The sequence below is a fragment of the Gekko japonicus genome, unplaced genomic scaffold, assembly GCF_001447785.1.
Source record: "Gekko japonicus isolate JY-2015 unplaced genomic scaffold, Gekko_japonicus_V1.1 scaffold94, whole genome shotgun sequence".
NCBI classification, from domain to species: domain Eukaryota; kingdom Metazoa; phylum Chordata; class Lepidosauria; order Squamata; family Gekkonidae; genus Gekko; species Gekko japonicus.
This window is the reverse complement of record NW_015174274.1, coordinates 429,917-439,326: the sequence shown is the minus strand read 5'-3', so window position 1 is coordinate 439,326 and position 9,410 is coordinate 429,917. Positions and strand designations below refer to the sequence as shown.

The 9,410-nt window shown below is 45.6% G+C and overlaps 1 protein-coding gene across 1 annotated transcript in view; it reads left to right on the top strand.

Annotated features, from left to right (window-relative positions):
* The window catches only part of ITGA8 (integrin subunit alpha 8), a 165,125-nt gene that overhangs the window by 1,346 nt on the left and 154,369 nt on the right, over positions 1 to 9,410 (top strand). The window contains exon 2 of the mRNA XM_015423753.1: positions 4,002 to 4,126. Coding sequence (XP_015279239.1) covers positions 4,002 to 4,126 — 125 coding nt within the window. The remainder of the gene's footprint in view (positions 1 to 4,001; positions 4,127 to 9,410) is intronic.

Sequence of the window (9,410 nt, the reverse complement as noted above, 5' to 3'; positions counted from 1 at the left end):
AGAGAGTCAGAGTACAATCCTAAGTGTGTATTCTCAGAAGCAAATCCTGTTGAGTTCAGTGATTGCCTTAGTAAGTGTGTTTAGGATCACACAGCCTGGATAACTTTGAAGTCAATTACTAGACTGTGGAAAGGTCTTATTTAAGGTACAGAATTTTGTAGTGGCTTATTAGATAGCAATGGGGGTTCAGAGAAACTGCGGCACTCATAAGTGGATTGTGGAGTGGACGTGGGCAGTGGAAGAGACCAAGCAGTTCGCTCTGATTTAAGCCGGCATGTGGGGCAAGTTGTGAGCTGGATCAAAGATGCATATCACAGTTTTCCTGCTGTACTCTTGGTAATGCAGTGTGTGAACTGAATTCATTGAAAAGGATGGTGCCAGCCAATAATATTAGATCTGTGACGTCCCATTCACACAAGCAGCGAATTGCTTGGATTTTGCAAAGGGCAAATGGTGAATGAGTATGTTGAATGGGGGTGGGGGTGGAATGCCAACAGGGGAAAAGAGACACTAATCACAGCGTTTGAGAAATGTTTCATGAGGTGCTGAGGTAAGCCTGAATGTCTGTCTTCTTCTGAAATAAGCTGCCATGGAATGAATATATCAGTTGGGGGAAAGGGCTGATGTCAAGATGGACAAGTACATGTCAGGGCTTGGACTTCTGATCACTTCCAGATCTCTCATTCTAGGATTTAGTACTTGATGCTGTATTCCTGGGCTGCATCTCCATGCCTTAGGTTGCCTCCACATGGAGGTGTGGGTTTGTTTTAAAATCATCTACATGACATCGTTCCACTTCCCATGTGTCCCCTTGCTTTGCTGTGAGCTTTTGCAAACCGTGTTTTGAACAATCTTTTTGGGAACATCACAACCAAAGCATCTTTGAATGCTTTGTGAATGGGAAGGTGCACGTTTTTGAAAGCTACATCAGCACCCTTTTCCTTGCCTCTGCCCCCGTCCCCCTGCAGCCTTCATTTCTCCCTGTAACCAGAGGGCTTTTCAAAAGAAATTGGCAGTTGACTTATTGCTATAGCATTATCATAATGTGTCTACTAGCTTTTCGTTCTTAAAAAAGTAAGTCTCTAGCCCTTTTAGTTGTGGAGGTATAAGGAGAACAGCATTTTGGCCTGATACCTAAAGGAAGGGCTGTGGTGGCTCAGAGATTAAGATGCTGAACTGCAGACCGGAAAGTCTGTAGCTCGGCAGTTTGAGACCCGAGTGCCACGTGACAGAGTGAACTCCCATCTGTGGCCCTTGCTCCTGCCAACCTAGCAGTTCAAAAGCAAGAAATTGCAAGTAGATATATAGGTACCACTTCGGTGGGAAGGTAACAGCATTCTGTGCACCTCGGCATTGAGTCATGCCGGCCACATGACCACAGAAAAGTCTTCAGACAGCGCTGGCTCTTCGGCTTGGAAACAGAGATGAACACCGACCCCTAGAGTTGGATTCTGCTGGCTTTCGAGCAAGGGAAACCTTTACTTTTTTAACCTTTACCTAAAGGAAAGTAGCATAGGTTCAGGCAGGCCTTAACGGGAAGAACATTCTAGAGGCAAGGAACTGCTGCTGAGAAAGCTCTGCCTCTGGTTACTACCTGTCTCACCTCTGAAGGTGTGGGCACTGAGAGCAGTGATTTTGGTTGTCTGTACGGTGCAGAAGGAGGTGGTGCTTAAATTACCTTGGCTTCAAGACATATAGGCCTTTAGAACTCAACAACCTGCACTTTGCATTGTGCTCACAAGCAAATGGGCAGCCAGTGCAGATCTTTCAGCACTGGAGTGATACTGTCCCTGTATCCCATCCCTGACAGTAGCCTGGCTGCTGCATTTTGAACCAGCTGAAATTTCTGGAAGGCAGCCCCATGTACTACTGAAGGGATCCCCAACCTTTTTGAGCCTGTGAGCACATTTAGAATTCTGACATGCCATAGTGGGCGCAGCAACAAAATGGCTTCCACAGAATGGCTGCCTCACGCGGCAGAGCCAGCCACAAAATGATCACCACAGCTTAACTGTAATAACCCAGTGCAGATCTTTGAGGTATGGTGGTAGCTGCTGCCAAAGCAACATTTAAAGAAATCCACACAACAAATCAGATCTCCAATAGTCCGTCAGAAGCCTTGTTGGGCAAAAGCCCTACCTGACCCCAGCCACTTCCTAAAAACACTTGATGGACACTGGGAAAGGTGTCAGTAGGCACCATGCTCCACATGGGCACCACCTGCCCAGATTAGAGTATGGCCACACGGTGACCAGGTCAAGCCTTTCAAGCAATGTCCACAGCTGGTGTATCAGCCAAAGGTGCTAAAAGGCAGTAAATCCTCTACAGCTTTCATTAAAAGAACAATCTGTACCCAGAGAACTGTTGATGGGCAGAAGTCGCCTTAGGGAACTGGTGCTGATTCTCAAGTAGAGTTGCCAGGTCCTTACTTTGTTGTCAGTGAGGTTCTTACCAGGGTTGCCAGGTCCTCACCTCGTGCCAGCAGGGTGGATAGAAAGGAGCTTTCTGGGAGTGGCGACGTTGTGCATCCAATGTCCACAATGTGATGTCATCACACCAGAGACATTGCGCGACAACACTCTGGTTTTGGGGTAAACTGTATGGTGTAAAATTGGGCTCAAACGATAGAGTTTTGCCCCAAAACCAGACCATCGTCGTGCAGTGTCCCTGGCATGATGATGTCACTTCTGTGTGACATCATTACATCAGGGACAGCGGTTGTGGCTGTTGGGGGCGGTGCTTCTCAGCTGGCTGGCAGTGGGCAGGAACCCGTGAAATTGGGGGATCCCCCACTCCCACTTGGGGACTGGCCACCCTAAGTAAAGCACCCAGCCTAAAGAATGGCCAAATTGGATACAGAGAGCAAAGCAGTCTTTCTGCTATCTTGTTAATATGACATCATTGAAAGTGAGTAGGGACAAGGGTTTTGCCAGCCCCTGGTTAATCATGTTAGCCAATATAGTGTTATAGGATCTGGGAGGCCTGGGTTCAGATCTCCACTTTGTCATCAAACTCAGGCCGGTCATTCTCTCTCAGCCTAATCTACCTCACGGGGCTCCTGTCAGGGTAAAATAGGGAAAGGAGAACCAAGTACAGCATCTTGAGCTCTTTGGAGGAAAGGTGGAATCAGAATTTGATAGATTAAAAAATACCTGTGGGGTAAGACCAATAAGTCTGTTTGGTCTTCAGCAGATGCTCTGGAAAGCTCCCAAGTGGGTGAGCATTCCCACTGTCTTGTAATAAGGGAGATCCTACCTCTGGACACCCAAGTTCTGCCCTTAGTTAGCATGGCCAACAGCAGATACAGAAAAAGCTGTCAGTGCTACTGACTGCTACCATGTTTGTTGTTGTTCAGTCGCACAGTCGAGTCCGGCTCTTCGTGACCCCATGGACAAGATCACGCCAGGCCCTCCTGTCTTCTGCCGTCCTCTGAAGTTTGCTCAACTTCATGTTCGTTGCATCTATGACACTGTCTAACCATCTCATCCTTTGCCGTCCCCGTCTTCTTTGACCTTCAATCTTTCCCAGCATCAGGGTCTTCTCCAGTGAGTGCTCCCTTCTCATTTGGTAGAAAGTAACATATCAATCACCATTAAGGTGTGTGGTAGGCAAAGGGTCATTGTTCCCAAGGAATCCAACTCCCCTGCCCAGGATCGGCTTTGCCTTTGCCCTTCTGTAAGCAAACAAGTTCCAAGGGAAAGTGTTCTTTAAATAAATAATCACCTCCAGCTCTCCTCTGCAGTTGATCTCTCTGTTGACCTCATAACTAACACCATTCTGGTTGCATGGGGGACACATGTTCTCATTTGACCTTCATGATGAAGGAAAGAAATCAGATTTTTAAAAAAGTGCCCCTCTTGCTCTCTCTCTGTCTTTTGCACTATTGTAATGTTTTTACAGTTATTGATCTGTCACTCTGCAGTCATCGGTCGGTAAATGACTGCCTTTGGAGTTTCCAATTAATCCGTGTTGCTCACGAAATTTTTACGAATGTCTTGCAGAGTCAGTGTCCTGGTTGGAGCTCCGAAAGCCAACACTAGCCAGCCAGACATCGTGGAAGGAGGGGCTGTCTATTATTGCCCTTGGCCAGCCCTGGAGTGCAAGCCGATCCCGTTTGATAACACAAGTGAGTAAATTGCCTCTGCCTCGTGGTGGGCGTGGGAATGCTCAGCTGAGCCCAGTTGCACTGAGGAGCCGCCCCCCCCCCCGCTCCAGTCAGAAGATTGGAAGCTTTCGTCAATTATGTTAGTTCCTCTGATCTAACTCTCTTGTCGTTCCCCAGAGGAAATGCCACTCTTGGATATTTGTATGTATGTGCTTGTGGGGAAGTGTTTAATGGTCCCCAGAGATATAACTATGGCATGAACTTCAAGATTGCTACTTTCATTCTCCTCCTTAACTAAGATTTCTGGAAGTATGTTGTCGAAGGCTTTCACGGCCGGAGTTCATTAGTTGTTGTAGATTTTCCGGGCTATATAGCCATATGGCTGTATGGACATACAGCTCAGAAAATCTACAACAACTAATTTCTGGAAGGTTTCCCCCCCCCCCTACAATGTGGTTTACATGGCATCCCTTGTCAGCTTCAAGTTTTACAAAGTAAACTCCTTGCTTAGTGTTCCCCTTTCAAGCACACAGTCAGCATTTAGCACCTTTCTTTGCAAGGAGTTTTCTGTCTGGTTGGGTGGAGCAAAGGAGCATCTTGTGCTGCATGCTTATTTAATTTTTTTTTTACTGGGGAGGGGGGATTTTCTTTCAAAATAATGGAGTCTGGGTGGAAACTGGCTGACGCATAGTATGGATGACTTGCATCCACTTCAGACCCCCTCCCCCTCTGACAGATGGTTTTTATTTAATTAAAGGGGAAACACATTTTAGACAATTCAGGCTGTTTATGTTTTCTGTTGTTTTCCTTTATGGCCCTTGAAAATCATTTAGTGCTAGTGTTTTCTGAAACATTAAAACGGAAAGGTTTTAATTTAAACATCTGATCTTTAGAAGTAATGTTTATGAATCGTCAAGTTTGGTTTAACGTTTGTGCTTTCATGAGTATACCAAACCCCATTTCTTACAAACATAGATTTCAGAACTTCCCTCTGAGTGAGCCCATGCAAAATCAGTAAGGTGATACCTTTGACTGCAGCAGTGTCTACTGGGGGATGTGTCCCTCAGGCATGAAATGAGGCAATTGGAACTGAAAATCAGTTCTCTTTTAGACTAATAAACCAGTTTTGATAGGCATAAAATGGACTCTGGATCTATGCATTGTATAACTGGTAGCAAGCCCCTCAGTATATTAAATGGTTGTGAGACAATGGAGAGTTAAATCTCAAGAATTTGCAGTCTTTTGTAGTGTTTTGTGCTGAGACACTTCTTCCTCCAGTTCCTTTATGAATTCCCATTCGCATATATGGTTTCCCGCTTTCCCCCCCTTTTACATGCTTTGCCAAAGATTCCTTTCAGGCTGTGGGGACAGAATGCTCCAAATGGGAAACATGTAATTGTTTTTCAGCATCAGTTAATTTGTAATCCATAAGATGCATCAAATTCTGTCTCATAAGTATCACTAGGGATATATTGGACGAGGAAAGCTCCATTCTGTGACAGTTTACATATATTCTGTATTATTTTTCTGCAAAGAGGGAAGTGTTGATTATTGTGATAGTGACCTGTCCATAGGTAGTGTAGTTATCTCCTGTAGCACGGCCTAAGAAACCTCTGAGTCTTTTTGTGTAATTTCTTCAGCCATAAGACCATTCTACCTGTTAACGTAACCAATAAAGAAGCCTTCATGTGGCTCTTGTGATGTGCTGCCAATACACAGAGATAACTGGGTTGGATCCTGTTGGACAGAGCTGCATGCACCAATTCCTCCCTTCCATTGTGACTCAACTTCCTGCTCATGCCTGGGGATCCACCATCCCCTCAGGAACAGCATTCAGCAGTCTCAAGATAGTCCTTTACACAGTCTTTATAAAATCTCTAATATGAAATGTTTGCATTAGCTATAGTACAACGGGCTGCATTCAAACCTCACACTAAACCATGCTTTATTTTAATTGTTCTTAATGCAAAAAAACCAAAAACTGTACCACAAACAGTGATTATTCTACATGAGCTCTAGCTTGTTTGTTTCCGGGCAGCTGCAAGGAGTTGTGCCACTTTAACTTATAAATTCAAATATCCAAACAAACCCCAAATAATGCAAACCGGAGTTAACTAGCTACAAAACTTGGTTTGAAATCTCAGTTTGTGTGTGTTAAGTGCTGTCAGGTTGCTTCTGACAATTTGATGTCAACCAACAAACCATTAGACCATCTCTATTCAGATGTCACAGCTAACTGGGGTTTCATCAAACCATGGTTTATCATGATGCTTGAGAAAATAACCTTTGAATCATTTAACTGGGAAGCTATAAATAATGCTAAATACAAACTGTTATTGCTGGGTTAGATAGCAATTACCAGCTCTTATATGAACTACGCTGCTTAAGACAACTTGAAAACTGGTATATTCATGTAACCACTTATGAAATCATTCATTGTTTCTTGGGGACCTGCTTGTTGTACTTATGCTTGTTACTGTAATCCAATAAAATATTTTGGTTAAAAAAAAATGATGCTGGAATGTAGCCAAAGTTTCCTCTCAGTTTATTACAAGTATTTTTAGGCTGTTCTGGACAGGTGTTGTGTTCAGCACTAAATGTCTGATGACGGTGCATCTCTCACTTGATTCTCCTCTGTCTGCACATGGCCCATACTTGAATATGAAGATGTGTGAAAGGTCTCCGATCTAAGAACTTCTGTCAGTTTCCATGGACTGTGGAACCCCCTTAGAGAGCCAGTGTGGTATAGTGGGTTAGTGTGCTGGACTAGGAGCTGGGTGACCCCACTGAAATCCCCACTCTGCCATGGAATCTTCCGGGGTGACCTTGTGCTAGTCATACACTCTCAGCCTAACCCAGGCCCATAGCTACTGGGAGCCCCTGGGGGGTGATGCCCCTCATGAATTTGCCTGGCCTCCCTCTCTGGTACCCCTCCTCTCCCCCAGAGCCAACCAAACTGGGCTGCATTGGGAAGGAGGTGGCTCCATGCTTGGGGCTGCTCCCAGGACTGTGAGTCCCACTGCCCTCTGAGGCGCTGGCTACACCATGGTGCAGCCCAGCAGTCTTCAGGCTCAGCCAGACATGGTGCCAGGGGGCTGGCCTCGCTGCCCATCCACCAGGGCTGCAGGCACCACGAGCCTGCCCAGAGGAGAGGAGTGGGGCTGGGTGGCAAGAGTAGGCGCACGGGGGAGCTGGGCCATGCATGTGGCAGGCAAGAGCGTTGCCTCTGCATCTCTGGGAGTGTGGAGCCAGGTTGTTAGCCAGGAGCAATGTGGGAGCAGGTCTTCCTGGCTTCAGAGGCCCAGCTGAGGGACCGCTGTTTTTTCTCTCTGGCATTGGGAGATAGGTGTGTGCTGCTGGGGTGGACAAGCCTGACTCTGCTACTCCCCTGGTCTGTAATCTGAAAATGGGGAGGGGGGGTTGTCTCCAGGGGAAGAGAAGGAGCAGCAGCACCACCAACCCATCTTTCCCCCCCCCCCCGGTAGAAAATTGCCTAGCCTAACCTAACTCACCGATTGTGAGGATAAAATGCAGGAGGGGAGAATGTTGTTGTTGTAAGCTGCATATGGTTCCCGTTGAGGAGAAACACTGGGTATAAATATCTAAATAAAACATCTGAAATCTTGTTTATATTCTCCTTTTTCCCATCATGTCTGTGCACATTTTCAGATGCAAACATACCTTACACTCATTGTTAAAAAGGAGCATGAGGGGATGTCTACTGTACGAACCAATCCAGACAACATGAGCCAGCATCTACTAAAGAAAAGAGTCCTTTTGATTGGGTAGCTGGAGTCACATGGGGACAAATTTGGTGGCCCTGAGCAGAACCTATTCAAGGATGCCTGGCATGATAGCAGTGCTTTCTTCCCCTGCCTTTTTTTTTTTTTTTGGCCAAACAAGGTTTCCCAGTTACTGAAGAGCAGAACACAAGAATGGAATTCAACTGGCTTTAATTAAAGAACAGGGCTGGTTCAAATATTGCTGTGTTTTTATAGATGACTTGGGGTTTGCGAACATCAAAGTTCTGAACTTAACCTCCAAAAGCATATAAGAGGTGAAAAAATGTTGAACAGAGTATGTCAGGTCTGAACATCCAGGAGCTCAGTTTTAAGCATAAATTCAAAGTTCAACTTCGGTAGCCATAGCTGAACAATAAAAGGTGACCAGTGACTAATGATGAGCTTTATACAAGTGCAGACTGTAAAACCACAGCTGTGGGCAAGCAGATAACATTATCAGACTGAAAATCTCACACATGTCTCCATCCCTGATTCCAGCCTGTTCCTAAGTGGCGAACGCAGGGCTCCGGTGGCATGTTTTGATGCTGCGGTGGGGCTTGCTCTTTCCTCCCCACCCACTTGAGTAAGCTGGCTTACAGAAACCTTTATGGGACTTGTAATCTTTCAATGAGGGGAGACTGTACGGCACACTTGGATGACTTTCTCACTTCCACTGCCAACAATAACCGTCGTGAGTTCAACAGAGCAGCAGACAGAATGAGAACACTTCCTACAAGTGGCCCTTTATGAAAGAGCAAGAGCAGCAATGCTTTCAACTCACACACATTGGAAACTGTTACAATATACCTGCATGTTGGTGTAGCTGAATGCCGCCACCCAAGCTTTGTGGCCTGTGGCCAAATCAAACCCACAGCGTGGTCTCTGTTGCAGAGGCATTATAGCAGTGTTGGAGGTTTATAAATGGCTGCTATTACCAAGTGGGTTACCATATTTGAAACAAACCTGATTTTTCCCCCCTTCTAGCTGTTTTGTTAAAAACCCAGCTTCAGTAGCAACCAGTTAGTTCAATCACATACAAATTAGCAATGCCTGCTCATTTGCATTTCCTGGAATGACGCTATCCAGGCTCTGGAATGCAGGACTGAAGGAGGAACTGCCAGTCCAGAGTAAGTAAGGAAATGGTTAGAGAGCATCTAGCTGCCTTAAATACTTTCAAATCTCCAGGGCCGGATGGCTTGCATCCCAGGGTGCTAAAAGAAATTGCAGATGTTATTTCAGAGCCTCTGGCTCTAATCTTTGAGATGTCCTGGAGTACTGGTGTTGTGCCGGAAGACTGGAGAAGAGCTAATGTTGTCCCGATCGTCAAGAAGGGAAAAAAAGTGGACAGGCCTGTCCGTTTGACATCAATACCTGGGAAAATTCTAGAGCAGATTATTAAAGCTCTGTATGTGAGCACCTTGAACGGAATGAGTTAATTGGTAGTAGCCAGCATGGGTTTATTAAGAATAAGTCATGCGAGACAAACCTTATCTCCTTTTTTGACAGTTACTAAAATGGTTGAC